We start from the raw sequence: 21,392 nt of genomic DNA, 5'->3' as shown, positions 1-21,392 counted from the left end.
TTCCGCATCACTTTACATACATTATCACTGTTCCCAATGGGGCTCACAATCTAAATTCCCTATCAGTATGTCTTTGGAATGTGGGAGGAAACCGGAGTACCCGGAGGAAACCCACGCAAATACGGGGAGAACATACAAATTCCTTGCTTGATGTTGTCCTTTCTGGGATTTGAACCCAGGACTCCAGTGCTGCAAGGAACCACTGAGCCCCCGTGCTGCCCTATGAATGAATAAAATACAAGTTTTACTGAAACTTTTCCACAAAATGTTTATTACCCCTCTGTCCAGCTCTCTCTTTGATGCCTGCAGATGATGGCTGGATTATTCAGTAATCTGCCTCTGACAGTGCCATTTAACAGGTTAATGACAGCAGCATTTACAGCGTGCATCTCGGGGAGCACACTGTTCTAATCTCCCATCGGCACTGTCTCCGCTAACAATATAAATTTCCTATCAGTATATCTGTTGAGTGTAGGAGGAAACTGAATTACCCCAGGGAAACCCACACAAACAAGGGGAGAACATACAAACTGCTTGCAGACTTGAACCCTGGTGGGATTTGAACTCAAGACCCCAGTGCTGCGAATCAACATTGCTAACCACTGAGCCTTAGAATGGCCCTGTATAGAGCCATGCATCAGTGCACATGACCAGGACAGGTTTTTATCCAATTAAAGCACCACTTTTACCGCTGAACCAGCAGTTTGTGACCTGCTCCAGTGTTCTCTAGAGCGAACCAGAGGACACTTTTCAATGCAAGTCTATACGAGAGCCTCATTCTGGCTCTCATAGACTTACATTAAGAGCCTGGGACATTTGCTTCTGATTTTCGGCCAGTGAGAAGTTGTGGTCACAAAATCGCTTTGCAGGATCGAAGTGGCCTCGAAAAAAGGTGAAAAAGGCAGCAAGTAAGTATGACTATGGTCGGGGATCTTAGATTAATACCACCACTCTAGAGCTTAAACTACCCACCTACCTCCCTCCCCGCTGGAGTGGTACTTTAAGGCTATGTGCACACGTAGGAAGGGGGCTGTGGGTTCTCCCGCAGCGGATTTGATAAATCTGCAGGGCAAACCCACTGCGGTTATCCCTGCAGATTTATCGCGGTTTGTGTTGCTGGTTCCGCTGCGGGTTTAATCCTGCACTTGTTTTACTATTGATGCTGCATATGCAGCATCAATAGTAATGTTAAAAATAATAAAAATAATTATATATTCACCCTCTGACGTCCCGATCTCCTCGGAGCAGCAGGCGGCGGTTCGGTTCCAAAGATGCTGTGCGAGAAGGACTTTCGTGACATCACTGTCATGTGACCGCGACGTCACCGCAGGTCCTGCTCGCATAGCAACCTGAGACCGGACGGCCGCGTGCAGTGCTGAGAGGTGAGTATATCATTATTTTTTATTTTATTCTTTCTTTTTTTTTTTACACACATATGGTTCTCAGGGCCTGGAGGAGAGTCCCCTCTCCTCCACCCCGGGTACCATCTGCACATTATCCGCATTACTTCCCGCATGGTGGGCACAGCCCCATGCGGGAAGTAAGCGGATCAATGCATTTCTATGGGTGCAGAATCGCTGCGATTCTGCACAAAGAAGTGACATGCTGCGGGTTGCAAACCGCTGCGTTCCCGCAGCATGTGCACAGTGGTTTGCGGTTTCCATTGGTTTACATGTTACTGTAAACACAATGGAAACTGCAGCGGACCCGCAGCGGCAAAATCGCTGCGGTTCCGCAGTAAAAACCGCAACATGTGAACATGGCCTAAAGTAAACCATGAATGAAATAATAATAATGTATCTTATCAAAGATATCTGCTTCTTTTTCCTCTTTGACATATTATTCTCAAAATTCTCAATTTATGGGTAGAAAAAGGGAACCTGTTAGCAGTTTTGGCTGATATAAGGTACGGCCATCAACTTTCAGGGCTTATATACAGCATGCTACAATGCTGCATATAAGCCCTCAACCCGACCTTGAAGAACTGAAAATAACACAAAATCTGAAGTATCACATATTTATACACAACAGGGCACGGGAATAATGCAATAAATAAGAGCAGCAGAACTATCAGCATAGGAAGAGGAGAAACAGTTATGGCCATAAATATTGGAACACTTCATAGATTAGGAGTGTGAAAGTTTTACTGTCCTGTGATTGAGGTCTGGTCCATGGTTGTGATACTCCAAAATGGTCTGAGGAGCACATTCCTTAGTTCATATCGAAAGACATAAATCCATGTGACACATTTTTTCCTGCACGGAGTGTCAAAGGTTGTTTTGTATTCCCAAATATTTCTCTTTCTGAGATTTGAAGTTTCCTTTTAATACCAATAATTTCATGTCCATGGTGCTGTGATTAGGGATACAAAAATGTTTGGCAACAGGTAGATCTATTCTTTTTTTTCTTGTGTGGCGATGAGAATTTATCCTTGTAAGGTTTTGCCCTGTCTCCCCTACATACAGACCCCCAGGTGGATATTTGCTACATATTTGGTTCTTCTCCGCTAGATTTCTGAAACTTAATATGGACAAAACAGAATTCATCATTTTTCCCCCATCTCACTCGACTCCCCCAATGGATCCATCCATTAAAGTAAATGGCTTCCCACTCTCCCCAGTCCCACAAGCTCACTGCCTTGGGGTAATCCTTAACTCTGATCTCTCCTTCAAACCACATATCCAAGTCCTTTCCGCTTCCTGCTGACTTCAACTCAAAAATATTTCCCGGATCCGTACATTCCGCTACCAAGAATCTGCAAAAACCCTATTCCATGTCCTCATTATCTCCCGCCTTGACTACTGCAACCTCATGCTTTGTGGCCTCTCTTCTAACATTCTCACACCCCTCCAGTCTATTCTAAACTCTGCTGCCCAACTAATTCACTTATACCCCCGCTATTCCCCAACCTCTCCCTTCTGTTAATCCCTTCACTGGCTCCCAATTACCCAGAGACTCCAGTTCAAAACACTAGCCATGACATACAAAACCATCCACAATCTGTCTCTTCTATACATCTGTGACGTTTTCTCCAGGTACTTATCTGCACGCAACCTCCGATCCTCACAAGATCTGCTTCTCTACTACCCTCTTATCTCCTCTTCCCACAATCCCATACAAGCTTTCTCCCGTGCATCTCCCCTACTCTGGAACCCTCTACCACAACATAGACTCTCGCCTACCATGGAATTCGTCAAAAGGAACCTGAAGACCTACCTCTTCCGACAAGCCTACAACATGCAGTAATCACTGCAGACCAGCTCTGCCTTCACCTACTGTATCCTTACACAACCCTTGTAGTATTGTGATCCCTCGTGGGCAGTGTCCTCTCTCCTCCTGTACCAGTCGTGACTTGTATTGTTTCAGATCATTCTACTTGTTTGTTATGTATACTCCTTTTCTCATGTAAACCGCCATGGAATAAATGGCTCAATAATAATAATAATAATAATAATAATATAATTAAGTACACCACATTAGAAGTGATGCAGCTGAAAGTACCTGAGATCTTGTAGTCCTGATGTGAATTGGGGATCTTTATCTTGTCTGTGGTCATTATAAATGGACAGGTTTAACATTTTTTTTGGTTGCAGAGAAAGGTTCCTGTAGCTGTTGGAGAGGACATGGAGCTTCTGACAATGATGCTTCTTAGATTTAGGGGCTGCCTAAAACACAGTAGTGGGGGGTCTGGAAATCTGGAATGTAATCTGGCATCTTTTTTTTGAAAAGGTTGTAATTTCCGTGCAGCTCCCCTTAGCACCTCCAGATTTGGATTGTAGGTGACTACTAGAGGCACTCGGTTGCTTTTTTGTTTAGTTTTGTAATGTAGGAGGTGATTCCTTGATATTCTGGTGGCTCTTGTAATCTGGTCTTTCAATTGTTCTTGGATGTTTGCCCTGATTCAAACAGGTTTTTCTGAGGGCACCAAGGTGTTTGTCTCTATCCATAGGGTTAGAACAGATCCGATTTGTATCTGATATCTTGGCTGTAGACAATAGAGTTTTTTATGTGTTTTGGTGGAAAAATGTCCATTTAAGGTATGTTGGACAGCAAACTGGCTTTTGGTTTAGGGTTGTCTCTATTTTATTGTTCTATAGCTTAACCCCTTTCTGCCATTAGACGTACTATTGCGTCCATGTGGGGTGGGCTTTACTTCCCAAGGACGCAATAGTACGTCATATGCGATCGGCAGCGCTCACGGGGGGAGCGCCGCCGATCGCGGCCGGGTGTCAGCTGTTTATCGCAGCTGACATCCGGCACTATGTGCCAGGAGCGGTCACGGACCGCCCCCGGCACATTAACCCCCGGCACACCGCGATCAAAGATGATCGCGATGTGCCGGCGGTACAGGGAAGCACCGCGCAGGGAGGGGGCTCCCTGCGGGCTTCCCTGAGCCCCCCGCAGCAACGCGATGTGATCGCGTTGCTGCGAGGGTCTCACCTCCCTCCCTGCTCCCTCCAGCCCCGGATCCAAGATGGCCACGGATCCGGGTCCTGCAGGGAGGGAGGTGGCTTCACAGAGCCTGCTCAGAGCAGGCACTGTGAAGGCTGCAGCGCTGCATGTCAGATCAGTGATCTGACAGAGTGCTGTGCAAACTGTCAGATCACTGATCTGTGATGTCCCCCCCTGGGACAAAGTAAAAAAAAAAAATTCAAATGTGTAAAAAAAAATAAAAAAAAATATTCCAAAATAATGAAAAAAAAAAAAAAATATATTATTCCCATAAATACATTTCTTTATCTAAATAAAAAAAAAAACAATAAAAGTACACATTTAGTATCGCCGCGTCCGTAACGGCCCGACCTATAAAACTGGCCCACTAGTTAACCCCTTTAGTAAACACCGTAAGAAAAAAAAAAAAAAGAGGCAAAAAACAACGCTTTATTATCATACCGCCGAACAAAAAGTGGAATAACACGCGATCAAAAAGACAGATATAACTAACCATGGTACCGCTGAAAACGTCATCTTGTCCCGCAAAAAACGAGCCGCCATACAGCATCATCAGCAAAAAAATAAAAAAGTTATAGTCCTGAGAATAAAGCGATGCAAAAATAATTATTTTTTCTATAAAATAGTTTTTATCGTATAAAAGCGCCAAAACATAAAAAAATGATATAAATGAGGTGTCGCTGTAATCGTACTGACCCGAAGAATAAAACTGCTTCATCAATTTTACCAAACGCGGAACGGTATAAACGCCTCCCCCAAAAGAAATTCATGAATAGCTGGCTTTTGGTCATTCTGCCTCACAAAAATCGGAATAAAAAGCGATCAAAAAATGTCACGTGCCCGAAAATGTTACCAATAAAATCATCAACTCGTCCCGCAAAAAACAAGACCTCACATGACTCTGTGGACCAAAATATAGAAAAATTATAGCTCTCAAAATGTGGTAACGCAAAAAATATTTTTTGCAATAAACAGCGTCTTTCAGTGTGTGACGGCTGCCAATCATAAAAATCCGCTAAAAAACCCGCTATAAAAGTAAATCAAACCCCCCTTCATCACCTTCTTAGTTAGGGAAAAATTAAAAAAATGTATTTATTTCCATTTTCCCATTAGGGCTAGGGTTAGGGTTAGGGCTAGGGTTAGGGCTAGGGTTAGGGCTAGGGTTAGGGCTAGGGCTAGGGTTAGGGCTAGGGTTAGGATTAGGGTTAGGGCTAGGGTTAGGGCTAGGGCTACAGTTTGGGTTGGGGCTAAAGTTACAGTTAGGGTTTAGATTACATTTACGGTTGGGAATAGGGTTGGGATTAGGGTTAGGGGTGTGTCAGGGTTAGAGGTGTGGTTAGGGTTACTGTTGGGATTAGGGTTAGGGATGTGTTTGGATTAGGGTTTCAGTTATAATTGGGGGGTTTCCACTGTTTAGGCACATCAGGGGCTCTCCAAACGCGACATGGCGTCCGATCTCAATTCCAGCCAATTCTGCGTTGAAAAAGTAAAACAGTGCTTCTTCCCTTCCGAGCTCTCCCGTGTGCCCAAACAGGGGTTTACCCCAACATATGGGGTATCAGCGTACTCAGGACAAATAGGACAACAACTTTTGGGGTCCAATTTCTCCTGCTACCCTTGGGAAAATACAAAACTCGGGGCTAAAACATATTTTTTGTGGGGAAAAAAAAGATTTTTTATTTTCACGGCTCTGCGTTATAAACTGTAGTGAAACACTTGGGGGTTCAAAGTTCTCACAACACATCTAGATTAGTTCCCTGGGGGGTCTAGTTTCCAAAATGGTGTCACTTGTGGGAGGTTTCTACTGTTTAGGTACATTAGGGGCTCTGCAAATGCAATGTGACACCTGCAGACCATTCCATCTAAGTCCTCATTCCAAATGGAGCTCCTTCCCTTCCGAGCCCTCCCATGCGCCCAAACAGTGGTTCCCCCCCACATATGGGGTATCAGCGCACTCAGGACAAATTGGACAACAAATTGTGGGGTCGAATTTCTCCTGTTACCCTCGGGAAAATACAAAACTGGGGGCTAAAAAATAATTTTTGTGGGAAAAAATTTTTGTTTTATTTTTACGGCTCTCCATTATAAACTTCTGTGAAGCCCTTGGTGGGTCAAAGCGCTCAGCACACATCTAGATAAGTTCCTAAGGGGGTCTACTTTCCAAAATGGTGTCACTTGTGGGGGGTTTCTACTGTTTAGGTACATTAGGGGCTCTGCAAACGCAATGTGACACCTGCAGACCATTCCATCTAAGTCTGCATTCAAATGGCACTCCTTCCCTTCTGAGCCCTCCCATGTGCCCAAACAGTGGTTCCCCCCACATATGGTGTATCATCGCACTCAGGACAAATTGGGCAACAAATTTTGGGGTCCAATTTCTCCTGTTACCCTCAGGAAAATACAAAACTGGGGGCTAAAAAAATAATTTTTGTGGGAAAAAATTTTTTTTATTTTTACGGCTCTGCATTATAAACTTCTGTGAAGCACTTGGTGGGTCAAAGTGCTCACCACACCTCTAGATAAGTTCCTTAGGGGGTCTACTTTCCAAAATGGTGTCATTTGTGGGGGGTTTCAATGTTTAGGCACATCAGTGGCTCTTCAAACGCAACATGACGTCCCATCTCAATTCCTGTCAATTTTGCATTGAAAAGTCAAACGGCGCTCCTTCCCTTCCGAGCTCTCCCATCCGCCCAAACAGTGGTTTACCCCCACATATGGGCTATCAGCGTACTCAGGACAAATTGTACAACAACTTTTGGTGTCCAATTTCTTCTCTTACCCTTGGGAAAATAAAAAATTGGGGGCGAAAAGATAATTTTTGTGAAAAAATATGATTTTTTATTTTTACGGTTCTACATTATAAACTTCTGTGAAGCACTTGTTGGGTCAAAGTGCTCACCACACCTCTAGATAAGTTCCTTAGGGGGTCTACTTTCCAAAATGGTGTCACTTGTGGGGGGTTTCAATGTTTAGCCACATCAGGGGCTCTCCAAACGAAACATGGCGTCCCATCTCAATTCCAGTCAATTTTGCATTGAAAAGTCAAATGGCACTCCTTCGCTTCCGAGCTCTGCCATGCGCCCAAACAGTGGTTTACCCCCACATGTGGGGTATTGGCATACTCAGGACAAATTGTACAACAATGTTTGGGGTCCATTTTCTCGTGTTACCCTTGGTAAAATAAAACAAATTGGAGCTGAATTAAATTTTTTGTGAAAAAAAGTTAAATGTTCATTTTTATTTAAACATTCAAAAAATTCCTGTGAAGCACCAGAAGGGTTAATAAACTTCTTGAATATGGTTTTGAGCACCTTGAGGGGTGTAGTTTTTAGAATGGTGTCACACTTGGGTATTTTCTATCATATAGACCCCTCAAAATGACTTCAAATGAGATGTGGTCCCTAAAATAAAATGGTGTTGTAGAAATGAGAAATTGCTGGTCAACTTTTAACCCTTATAACTCCCTAACAAAAAAAAATTTTGGTTCCAAAATTGTGCTGATGTAAAGTAGACATGTGGGAAATGTTACTTATTAAGTATTTTGTGTGACATATCTCTGTGATTTAATTGCATAAAAATTCAAAGTTGGAAAATTGCGAAATTTTCATAATTTTCGCCAAATTTCCGTTTTTTTCACAAATAAACGCAGGTACTATCAAATAATTTTTACCATTGTCATGAAGTACAATATGTCACGAGAAAACAATGTCAGAATCACCAGGATCCATTGAAGCGTTCCAGAGTTATAACCTCATAAAGGGACAGTGGTCAGAATTGTAAAAATTGGCCCGGTCATTAACGTGCAAACCACCCTTGGGGGTAAAGGGGTTAATGATGGTGTCCCAAAAGTTAGTCTCAGTACAGGAGTAGTTGAGTGTTAAGTTGATGGTGGGATGAAATTGATTAAAATGTTCATGGAAAGTCTTTAGCTGTTGTTCAGACTCTATCCAGATAATTAAAATATCATCAATGTAATGGTAGTAGGTCAGAAGCCTGATGGGATATGAGGACAAAAAGTCGCTCTCAAGCTTAGCCTTGAAAAAATTTGCGTAATGTGGAGCCATTTTACTTTCTATTGCTGTACTAGTCTCTTGTAGATATGTTATCAAGTTCAAAGTAATTGTGGGTGAGGATGAACTTTGTAAGTTTCACCACTGAAGCGGCATCAATTCATGAATTTTCCATGAAGGCTTTGCAGGCATGTAATCTATCGTGGTTTGGGATATTGGAGTACAAAGATTCCACATCCATGGTGGCCAAGATGGTTCCTTCTGGTAGAGGATCTATTGCTGCTAGTGAATTCAGTAGGTCAGTTGTCTCCTGAAGAAAGATAAATATTTTTACGGTATCAATTTACGGTACTGGTAAAATCTGTCTTCAATGAATACAGACTTCCCCATTACTAAGACTGGAGATGACAGTTGATGCTTATACATTTCTACGGAGAACTGCAAGTGTCATTTCAGGAGAACTTGCAGCAGAGTTTGTGTCTCTTGACTCCTCCCTCCATGCAATGTTAAAAGCACCAATTGTTTCTCAGTAATGTGAAACACTGTCTTCACTTAATACAGATTTTATCCATACATTTTAGAGTGAAAGATGAATCTAGGAAGAGAAAGAAGCAGATTTCTCTGATGAGATATATTACAATGTTGCTTATTTTTATGTGTACTATTGATTTGTGAAATAAAGAATAACAGTAATTTTAATTTTTAAGTCCTAAGTTTGTTTGCATGCACACAAAGCCCCCAATAAAATAAATCTTTGCAACATATTTTTTTGCATCTTGTGTTCAGATGCATGGTATGTGATACATTTATCTAACATACATTTCCTCTTTAGGTTGTATAAACCTTTCTTTTGCCTACGTGGAGGGTGAGAGTTTGCTGATGGCTTTAAAAGATGTTGCACTTTCATCTGGAAGGTATGGCAGAACACAGACAACATTCTCCCACCAGGACAAATGGGCCTGCTGCAGATGTATACACATGCAATGTAGTATTACAAAGTGCCATTTTAAATTGGGCTTCTGATTAACATATGACTAGTGACTGCGTCTTTGGCACACTTGGCGTAGTCATTTTTTGCAGAGGTTGTCTCTCTCATTAACAGAGGAGAGTCCATAGTACGGGAGTAAATGTATAATCCATCTGCCCACTTTAGCGTTTTTTTTTTATATTATGTATGTTTAGAGAATTTTCTAATATTGTTTATGGTAAATTCTTAATGGATTTTACGATTTCTGCTTGTGGTTATTGAATTGCAAGTTGTTATTTTCTTCCAGAGGATGAAAAACCATTGTGGTTATGTGATGATCACCTATACATGGCTTGGATGAAGGCTAGCAAAGCACTTTGTCAAACGTTTAGCTCCTGTGTGATCAGAAGCAAAGTGTGCTCCTATGTATTAGGCCGGTTTCACACGTCAGTGGCTCCGGTACGTGAGGTGACAGTTTCCTCACGTACCGGAGCCACTGACACACGTAGACACATTCAAATCAATGCATCTGTGCAGATGTCATTGATTTTTTGCGGACCGTGTCTCCGTGTGCCAAACACGGAGACATGTCAGTGTTCGTGGGAGCGCACGGATTACACGGACCCATTAAAGTCAATGTTGTCCGTGTGCCGTGCAGGAGACAGCGCTACAGTAAGCGCTGTTCCCCCCAGCCAGCCAGCGAGGGAGCCGGGTGAGTATTTTCATAACAGCGGGCGGGCGCACAGGGGGTGGAAGGGGGGTGGGGTCATGGATCTTTATTGTAAACACGAGAAACAAAAAAAAAAGTAATATTCATATCTTCTTTACAGCAAACGCTGCTGCACAGAAGATATGAATGGCAGCTTCAGCACCAGATGCAGGGGACAGCGCTAAACTTTAGCGCTGTCTCCTGCACGGTGCGTGTGGTACCCAGTGGGCACACGGGCGGCACACGTGTGCCACACTGATGTGCCACAGAAACGCAGGGGCACACGGACACGGATAATTCCGGTACCGATTTTTCCGGTACCAGAATTATCTGGACGTGTGGGACTGCCCTTAAAGAGGTTTTCTATTGCACTCATGGCGATGACTTACCCATAGATTATTTATATAAAATGAGATTGTCCACTCACCTCCTCCACTGGTTACTATGTCCTCCAGGCTGCACGGATCCACTGGGTGAGGGTTGATATGCATCAAATAGTTGACATCCAGCGCCTCTTTGGACGAATGATCCCAGGCAATGCAAGGTTTCTTAAAACATCTATTTATTTCTTCACTACATAGTAACATAGTTATTAAGGTTATATAGTGGTTAAGAAATGAAAAAAGATGAGAAATAGAGGGTACGCATTTATACATTTTCCATTCATGGTGTGAATGTTAATAATTCTGCTTCTATGTTGTTGTACAGAGGTGATCCATTTATAACATGAAAGTGTGTAAAAGTATAAGAGGACTGCCTAAACTAATGAGAATAGGGACTAATGAAACACAGATGATGAGGAGTTCAATTGGATTGGAAAGAAGTGGTTCCTTTTCCCTGTAAGAAAAAAAAAACAAAAAAACCTGAAGTCAGAACTTCTTTATAAGGCCTCTTTCACACTTCCGTCTTTCCGCTCCCATCGAGATACGTCGTTTTTTTGAGAATGCAGGATCCTGAATTTTCCCATAGACTTGTATTACTGATGGATGGCCATCCGTTTCATCCGTCGTGCACTGGATCCGTCAGAAAATAGCGGCCCGTCGTGTAGAGAAAACGTTCATAGGAACATTTTTTCTGCACGTTGGAAAATCGGTCAGCGACGGGTCCTGCTCTGTCCGTCGTCGGCTATAATGGAAGCCTATGGGCGCAGGATCCGTCGCTGACCGTCACACACAGGAATCCAGCGACGTATCACGTTTTTTCCCTCTGAGCATGCCCAGAAGGATTTTCAACTCCGGAAAAATCTCTCTCTCATGCATCACACACGTTTTTCACTATTTTCGTGACGTCCGTCGATACGTCATTTTACTGCACAACGACGCACAGCAGAAGACGGAAGTGTGAAAGAGGCCTTAGACTTCCTAACAGACATTCAGATGCAACTCCATGATTAAGACCTGCCTGGGTCGAAACATCTTGGTTTCTATGCCTTTTTTTAAATCATGAGAGTATCCAAACTGCCTGATCCTTTTTTTTTTATGTTACCTGTTTTTAATATGAAGAAATAAATACCGGTAGATGTTTTAAGAAACCTTGGATTTCCTGGGATCATTCATCCAAAGAGGCGCTGGATGTCATCTATTTGAGACTTATCCATAGGTCCCCAATATGAGATTGGTGGGTGACGGCACCGTCTGGATGTACAGGTCCTTCTCAAAAAATTAGCATAAAGTGTTAAATTTCATTATTTACCATAATGTAATGATTACAATTAAACTTTCATATATTATAGATTCATTATCCACCAACTGAAATTTGTCAGGTCTTTTATTGTTTTAATACTGATGATTTTGGCATACAACTCCTGATAACCCAAAAAACCTGTCTCAATAAATTAGCATATTTCACCCATCCAATCAAATAAAAGTGTTTTTTAATAACAAACAAAAAAACCATCAAATAATAATGTTCAGTTATGCACTCAATACTTGGTCGGGAATCCTTTGGCAGAAATGACTGCTTCAATGCGGCGTGGCATGGAGGCAATCAGCCTGTGACACTGCTGAGATGTTATGGAGGCCCAGGATGCTTCAATAGCGGCCTTAAGCTCATCCAGAGTGTTGGGTCTTGCGTCTCTCAACTTTCTCTTCACAATATCCCACAGATTCTCTATGAGGTTCAGGTCAGGAGAGTTGGCAGGCCAATTGGGCACAGTAATACCATGGTCAGTAAACCATTTACCAGTGGTTTTGGCACTGTGAGCAGGTGCCAGGTCGTGCTGAAAAATGAAATCTTCATTTCCATAAAGCATTTCAGCCGATGGAAGCATGAAGTGCTCCAAAATCTCCTGATAGCTAGCTGCATTGACCCTGCCCTTGATGAAACACAGTGGACCAACACCAGCAGCTGACATGGCACCCCACACCATCACTGACTGTGGGTACTTGACACTGGACTTCAGGCATTTTGGCATTTCCTTCTCCCCAGTCTTCCTCCAGACTCTGGCACCTTGATTTCCGAATGACATGCAAAATTTGCTTTCATCAGAAAAAAGTACTTGGGACCACTTAGCAACAGTCCAGTGCTGCTTCTCTGTAGCCCAGGTCAGGCGCCTCTGCCGCTGTTTATGGTTCAAAAGTGGCTTTACCTGGGGAATGCGGCACCTGTAGCCCATTTCCTGCACACGCCTGTGCACGGTGGCTCTGGATGTTTCCACACCAGACTCAGTCCACTGCTTCCTCAGGTTCCCCAAGGTCTGGAATCGGTCCTTCTCCACAATCTTCCTCAGGGTCCGGTCTCCTCTTCTCGTTGTACAGTGTTTTCTGCCACATTGTTTCCCTCCAACAGACTTACCATTGAGGTGCCTTGATACAGCACTCTGGGAACAGCCTATTTGTTGAGAAATTTCTTTCTGGGTCTTACCCTCTTGCTTGAGGGTGTCAATGATGGCCTTCTTGACATCTGTCAGGTCGCTAGTCTTAGGGTACCGTCACACAGTGAAATTTTGATCGCTACAACGGTACGATCCGTGACGCTCCAGCGTCGTAACAATATCGCTCCAGCGTCGTAGACTGCTGTCACACTTTGCAATGTACGACGCTGGAGCGATAATTTCATGACGTATGTGCGATGTAGAAGCCGTTGGTTACTATGCGCACATCGTATACGATATATGTTACACCATGCGATCATGCCGCCACAGCGGGACACTAGACGACGAAAGAAAGTTTCAAACGATCTGCTACGACGTACGATTCTCAGCGGGGTCCCTGATCGCAGGAGCGTGTCAGACATTGCGATATCGCTCGAACGTCACAGATATATCGCTCGAACGTCACGAATCGTGCCGTCGTAGCGATCAAAATTTCACTGTGTGACGGTACCCTTACCCATGATGGGGGTTTTGAGTAATGAACCAGGCAGGGAGTTTATAAAAGCCTCAGGTATCTTTTGCATGTGTTTAGAGTTAATTAGTTGATTCAGAAGATTAGGGTAATAGGTCGTTTAGAGAACCTTTTCTTGATATGCTAATTTATTGAGACAGGTTTTTTGGGTTATCAGGAGTTGTATGCCAAAATCATCAGTATTAAAACAATAAAAGACCTGACAAATTTCAGTTGGTGGATAATGAATCTATAATATATGAAAGTTTAATTGTAATCATTACATTATGGTAAATAATGAAATTTAACACTATATGCTAATTTTTTGAGAAGGACCTGTACATGGTGTACAGAGCTGAACACCACAACGCCCCGTCTCACTGTTTATTGGCAACTCTTGTGTACTGCTGATTGGCTTCATTTATTTGTTTAGGATAAGTATAGATCATCAGTTTCTGTGGAAAACCCCTTTAACTACAGTCACTGGGGGACATTTATACACACATTGTACATCAGCACACTTCGGTTAATGAATACATGAATTCCACTATTGTTATGCAAGTTAAAAAATCATGAGGTACTTGATTAACATTTTTTTTTTTATCAAAAGTGTCAAATCCAAACATGACAAGGTGACATCAATTTGGATGGCCCTTAACTCTAGCGACTCGCCTCTCCGTGTGTCAGATAGGCCTCAAATAAAACAGGGGAGAGATGGGAACCAGACTTTGCTGCTAATGAAACTTTTGTAGGAAAGCTCGGGAGGGAGCCCAAAGTATACTACAAAAAGAATACACCTGCAAACCTTTAGTATTGAATTAACAAGCAGGTGAACAAATACACTGTGGCCAATATATAATCGTATTTTTAAAAAATGAGTTTTTTTAAATTTATGATTGCATTTGTGAAACGCTAATGCATAAAATTGTGCGCCAAACTTATCAGTGTTTTATGACCTTTTATATACCATTTTTTAGTGCCTATGCTAAAACTCAAAATGATGATAAAGGGGGCACGGATAACCTTTCAGTCTGAAGTATGACATATTTATGAATGAATCGATATATTAAAATTGCCCATGCTAGACAAAAGATGTTTGCAGAATAATTCAGCAGATCATCTGATTTTTGACACATTTGCTATTATCTAACATTAGAACATGTACTGCCATGCTTAAAATGTTGCGCTGCTGGAATGTGCGCCAAATGTATTATTGGGTGCAGCATTTGATAAATATGGAGTGGCAGAGTTGACGTGAGCTCACTACAGTTTTGACACAAATTATGACACTTTTGATAAATGAGGACCAGGGTTTTTGGAACCTGCAAAGAATTGATTAAAAGACTACAATACAAAAATTTTTTTACATTCAGCAGCACTTCATTTGCTGGAAATGGAACTACTAATTTACTAAATTATGAGCTCGAAATTATAGTGCACATCACGGAGTTTGACCTTCTGACTTAACTGCAAATTACAATTGACGTGCATCTTTTAACAAATTTGGGACATTTAAGACAGACTTAGAAAAAGAAATCTTGACCAGCTAGGAACTGATGCAAATTTTGCACAAACATTTGCACCTTTTTTTGGTTTCATCTCAATAAAACAGTCTAAGACATTGTGGTCATGGCCACTCTATTTCAAACCTTTTTGAACTTCTCGCAAGCATAATATAAAAAGCTGCATTTTTGTTTAATGGGGTCTTTTTTTTTTCTTTTTTTTTTTTTACCAAATTGCAACTTTTTTTTTACACCAAAGACTGTTTAAACTAGTTCATAATTTGGGGTTGATAGTGTTAGTGATAGTGTTCGTGCACTGATACTGAAACACATGCTGCACATTTTGGAATATCTATAGTCTTTTATGGGCTGCTATACAAATTGCATATGTACGTTACCTGTACCTTTTTGTGTGCATTGATTTCCAGTGCTTGCACATCTGCATCGCTGGAGCCCTCGTATGTACTGCGAGCCATTGGGGCAGATGAAGATTTGGCTCACTCCTCCATCAGGTTGTTCTTTTTATATTTCTGTATTTTTGTAGGTTGTGTATTTTGCCCTCCTCTCCTAGATTTAATTGCTATGCATGTTACAATCAATAGATAATACATTTTAATTGTTTGTCATCCCAGAAATCATGCATTTTAGTGCAGATTTACATTCTCTTCTGGGTCTCTGAAATGCTTATTAACTTACCTGCTTTGTTACACATTTTTGTTTTGTCTTTTCTTTTAAAGATTTGGTATTGGTCGTTTTACAACAGAAGAAGAGGTTGATTTTACTGTTAAAAAATGCATTCAGGAGGTGAAAAGGCTCCGAGAAATGAGGTACAAGCAGCGGGATCAGTTTGTGTTTTTTCCTGATTTTCCCCATCAATGTCCCGTTCTGCCAGTTAGTGATGACACCCTGGGGTACCAGCTATTGAAAATGTATACAGTAGGAAGATGTCCATAAATAGATGGCAGATTAGGGACATTTTTATCAATACGCCATATATATTTTAATCAATTTAATAAAAGTTAAGTCTTATGGCTTGCTGGAGAGGGATCCAATATGGGGTGCTCTCTTTTTTTCTATATTTCTCCATTCTCCTTGCATGTTTGTATTTACAAGGAGCTGCTTGTTAGGATAAACCTGACATAATCATGCTTGTTTCGTTACAATATGTTGTGGCTTTTTTTTTTCTTGCGTAACCGTCATTTTAGTTTTTATTTCATAATTTAGTAGTACAATGTTCTTCTTTCTCTGCCACCATTGATCGGTCATTACTAGGGATGAGCATATAGCTTTGGATAACTCCTTATCCGAATAGCTGCATCGGGATCCTGGATACCTGGAGCGCTCCCAATAATCAGCTGTTTGGTGCCGCAGCGGCTGTGTGACAGGCACAACACACAGGCTGTCCATTCATTTGTAGTGCCTGTCACACAGCTGCAGCGCCGGACACCTGATTATTGGGAGCTATCTGGGTTCCCGATGCAGCTATTCGGATAAGGAGTTATCCGAAGCTATGCGATCATCCCCAGTCATTACCAAAATTCTCAATACTGAGGTAAAATCTGTTCTCGGTGAAGACCCTTTCCCATTACAGAGAGGAGATGGCGGCTGCTACTGATGAGATTCTATCTAGATGGGATGGGGAGGAGCTCTGCCTCTAGCTTCTCCTCCTCCTGTCCACATAGACGGGTATCTGCAGCAATCGCCATCTCCTCTCGGTAATGGGAAAGTGGCTTCACGGAGTAAAGATTGGACATCAGAATTGAGAATGTTGATAATAACTGATCAATTCTGGTAGAGACCGAATCAAATTTCTCTGCTAAAATATATTAGTGTTGCTTATTTTTATGTGTATTATTAAATTCTGAAACAAAAATTAAAACTTTGGTTACGCTTTAAGCAATGTAGGCAAACATTACATTTGGGTGTGGTTAAAGGAAAATCCAAGAGTCGCCAGAATGAGCCCATAATTAAGACTTCATGATTAGGATATCATTCAGGATGAGAAGGGAAGGGTCACCTTCCAACATACGCATTATTGTCCCATTGTAGTGAATAAACGATTCAGACTACAGATTCTGAGCTCCTCGATATGGCCGGGGTCACACAAGGGGTCGTTGTATACTCGTCACATTAAAATACTCAGAGTACTCAGGCAACAGCCGTTTCACGCCTATTACATGCTTCTTCCTGGCCGTGGACAAGGAAGGCTCGAGTATCAGGTGTGAAACTGCCTTGGCCTGTGTACATGCACGGTGTTTGAAAGCATTTTGGAATAAAGTGAGCGAGTGCCACAATTCATCACTTATTACGTGATGGCAATTGTATTTGCTGAGCACCCACCACTGAAGTGTAGGTGGAAGTGTTTTCTGTTGGGTATCTGCACTGTTTCTCACAAATTAATTAGGGCTTCCCATTAGGGTGCAACGTATTATTTGTTTTTAGATTATTTCAACTCTTTCCCCCCCCTCCTCCCTCCTCTCCCCCATGCTTCTGCATCTCTTGGTAAAATCATATCTTTGCATTTTACAGCCCACTTTGGGAAATGGTACAAGATGGGATCGATTTGAAGAGCATACAATGGACGCAACACTGATTATCAAGGACTGGCTTCTTAGAAAACTTTGAATGGCTTCTGTTACAATGGGATACTTCTCCAGCTGCCAACACTTAGTCTAACATCTGTGTGATTGCATCTCCATGTTTTATGTAAAAAAATGAAATATTTATCAGTTACAGGGAGGTCCTCTGTGAGTTTGATCTGTTGCAGAATTGATGCAGACACCATTGAAAACATATTACTCTCTGCATTTTGTCGCTTTAGAAGACCAGCATTTTAGTTTCTTGTAAAAGGAAGGCTTGTAGCAATTGGCAATCTTCAAAACTGCAGATAAATAGGAGCTCTAACATGTAGTTTAAAACGTACCTTTATATATTCAGAAGTTTTAATGTGGTGGTTCCTAGCATTGACGTGAAATCTGCAGCAAGCGCCCCATAGACCAGGGGTGTCAAACTGCATTCCTCGAGGGCTGTAAACAGGTCATGTTTTCAGGATTTCCTTGTACTGCACAGGTGATAATTTAATCACCTACACAAATAATGAGTTGGTGATTAAATTATCACCTGTGCAGTACAAGGAAATCCTGAAAACATGACCTGTTTGCAGCCCTCGAGGAATGCAGTTTGACACCCCTGCCATAGACCCTTTCCCTTTTACTCTTGTGTGACAAGTATAGGGAGATTGCACACTACAGCTATGAGTTGGGGGTGTTGGGGAGCGCTCACTGCCGAGAGCCCCTAAGCATTAGGGACCACCTTCAGAGCACCTGAAGAAGATGGTGTATGCCTGGATAAAACTTCCTTCACATTGATGCCGATAATATAACCATAACAATGGTATGCATAGACTGCACCCACTTACTTTTTTCAGTAGTTTTGCAGGATTAAAACTGCTGACAAACACGCCTTAAAGAAAATGATAATAATTATGCTCTTTAGTGTGGCATTGAGCATGATGGTCCATGTCACCATTTCTGCCTATTGCTGTTTCTATAGGACCCTTAGCACTTACTAGAAAAAAAAAACACGTTATTTTGCATTAACAGCAAAATGAATGCGACTTCTGACATCTCATTTTCAGTGTATTGTTTTTCCATGCACTTTAAAAAACACTTTCAATTTTTAATGCAGTTTTTCCCATTTGAGATCACTGCACAAAAAAATTAAAAACGCATCAAAAACACTACATGTGAACTTGCCTTCTTTCGTAGTAAATATAATAGGCAGAAAATCAACGTTTAAGCATGTACACTAGCCATAGTTAAAAATGTAAGGCCATTCATTAAAGGGAACCTGACACATTGCACATCCATCCCAAATATGTGCGGAGCATGGTATAGAGAAGGAAATCTGAGCAGAATCATAATATATAGGCTTTTTGGAAAAGATTCACTATAACTTGTATTTTATTCATTGAAATCCCTGGTGTTCATATGATTGTAAGTCCAGTGGGCGGTCATACCAATGATTGACCGCTATCTCTGCATGCACACTTGTACAGTTAAGACCGTCAATTACTAAAAAGGACCACCCACTGGAACTGTATCCATACAAACGCCACGGATATCATGGAAGCCTTGGGGTAGGTACAAATGAATGTATAAAAATCATTCCAAGTTTCACACATTTATTAACATTGGTCCCAAGTGCTGTTTGTTTGATTTTTTCCCCACAAACAGCACTCAAACTGAAAATACGGTCATGTGAACGAGCCCATACTGAAACCTTTCCCACAAAAAAAAATATCAACCTGATCAGCTCCTCATGCTTTATAGCAGGCTGCAGATGAGATGCCTTTTTGACCATGACCGTTTCCCCTTAACATAGGCATTGACCATGACCAGAATTTCTTGGACATTTTTGTTTGTCAGTAACACTCATTCTGGGGTATGGAATCACCTCTAAATTTTCCAGTGTTCACCCTGTCCAAGTTTCTCCAAATTTTCGCATTCCTTTTTGGTATTTTGGTCCCTCAAAGAAAAAAATCTTGCCAGTGTCAAAGCAGCACTTGCCAGCTCTAAACCAAAGACCTTGTTAGCACTGTGCTCCTTCCCTAGGAGACTGGCCTCCACTGATGGATGGCAGAGGTGGACGGTTACCTATGAAACAAGCCATAAACAATAGAATTAAAAATCAATCTTTTACAAACATTTTGCAGTTTTAATATTTTGTCCACATGAGAACAACCCTTTAAAGTGTGCATGTTTTAATGTTAATACTCTGCAGCGCACCAGGATTCCAAGTGTTCAACTGGTGTTTCCTAACTGTGAAGTGTCCTGGCCTCTCCTCCCTGTTTGAATGCTCTGGAATCCATCCAGGAGACCATCACAGACTTCCTTTACTATGAAAGTGAATTTAAGTTTTTAGTTTTTTTTGTTTTTTTACACTTACTCTTTTTTCAACTTTTCTCTGTTTAGGCTATCTCCTCCACATTTGTCCTTTTTATATTGTACATTTTGCCAAATTTGGCAGAACTTTGCAATGCTTTTGCAACATACACATTTACGATAAATGTAGGCCAAAAAAAAGTGTTCCTTTTTTACTTCTGTTTTTAGGAGCTGCTCCAATTGCAATAACCATATTGATCAACATCTAGACCTGGTGGGCTTTCCTTGGATTTTGCACAACCCTGTGTACTGTACAATACCCATGGTTTGGGGCTTTTAAACTTTATCCTATATGCAGATGGCCTATAAAATCTGTGACAATATGAACATGTTGCAGAATTTGTAATATGCAGTGTACTGATTTAGTTGTAGAAAAGCTGAGCATTTTCAGCGCTGACTTGACCCTCTGCAATACACATGTTTAAATCACATGTGCTTGGATATGTGACTAGTTTCTCAACACAGGTTTTCTGCAAATTCATGGTGAAATCCGCTGCAGAAATGATCTTATGAGTCTGGACTACTTGCCCTAAACCATTCACAATGGCGAATGAAACTTCTCCCTCTATGATGGCCAATCACTACATAAATGTACACCAAGATCATTGGCAGAGCTTTGACCCTGTGCCCAGTCGCACTGTGTAGCCCCACTCTAGGGCTTTGTTCACGTGTTCGAGGCGTGGTGTGTTTTTGCTGCGATCGTAGCCTCGACGTGTGAATGCAGCAGTATAGTGTCCCTTTTTTCTGCAGCAGATGGAACCTAAGGTTGTTGTCCTCACACTGCATAACACATTCACGTAACGCACAAGGATGCACAGCTGCGTGCGCCAATTCTATTGTGTAATGTGGTAATGCGTGTGTTTTTCTAGGTTATATATTTTTCTTGTTCCAAGTTTGTGACTTCTCACAATTATACAATATATCCTTTTTTTGCCTTATTTTTGCTCAGGTTTGTAAAAATGTGAGGCTAATGTACAGTACCGTTGATATTTTGCATTTGGATGACTGCAAATCAATAAAAATTAGCTTGTATTTGTGTTCTGATTTTGTGTTAGTGGGTGAAAAAAAAAGAAGTCAAAGTCTATATAATAGTTGCCACGTATTTAACCTACAAGTGCTTCTCACTAAATTAGAATATGATCAAAAAGTTAATTTATTTTAGTTCTTCAGTACAAAAAGTGAAACTCATATATTATATAGTCATTACAAACAGAAAGATCTATTTCAGGTGTTTTTCTGTTAACGTTGATGATTATGGCTTACATCCAATAAAAACCCCAAAAGTCATTATCTCAGTAAATTAGAATACTTTATAACACCAGCTTGAAAAATGATTTTAAAATCCGAAAGAATGGCCCACTGAAATGTGTGTTCAGTAAATGCACTCAATACTTGGTCGGGGCTACTTTGGCATCAATTACTGCATCATTGCGGCATGGCGGCGATCAGCCTGTGGCACTGCTGAGGTGTTATGGAAGCCCAGGTT

The 21,392-nt window shown here is 41.5% G+C and overlaps 1 protein-coding gene across 1 annotated transcript in view; it reads left to right on the top strand.

Annotated features, from left to right (window-relative positions):
* NFS1 (NFS1 cysteine desulfurase) overlaps positions 1–20,938 on the top strand; it is a 68,032-nt gene extending 47,094 nt beyond the window's left edge. Inside the window, exons 10-13 of the mRNA XM_069751996.1 lie at positions 9,295–9,376; positions 15,392–15,475; positions 15,701–15,790; positions 17,493–20,938. Of these exons, the coding sequence (XP_069608097.1) occupies positions 9,295–9,376; positions 15,392–15,475; positions 15,701–15,790; positions 17,493–17,556 (320 nt within the window). The 3' untranslated portion in view covers positions 17,557–20,938. The remainder of the gene's footprint in view (positions 1–9,294; positions 9,377–15,391; positions 15,476–15,700; positions 15,791–17,492) is intronic.
* Positions 20,939–21,392: the final 454 nt, after the last annotated feature.

The sequence above is a fragment of the Ranitomeya imitator genome, chromosome 2 (assembly GCF_032444005.1).
Source record: "Ranitomeya imitator isolate aRanImi1 chromosome 2, aRanImi1.pri, whole genome shotgun sequence".
NCBI classification, from domain to species: Eukaryota; Metazoa; Chordata; class Amphibia; order Anura; family Dendrobatidae; genus Ranitomeya; species Ranitomeya imitator.
The sequence above is the reverse complement of the archived record's forward strand: the minus strand, read 5'-3'. Positions and strand labels throughout refer to the sequence as shown.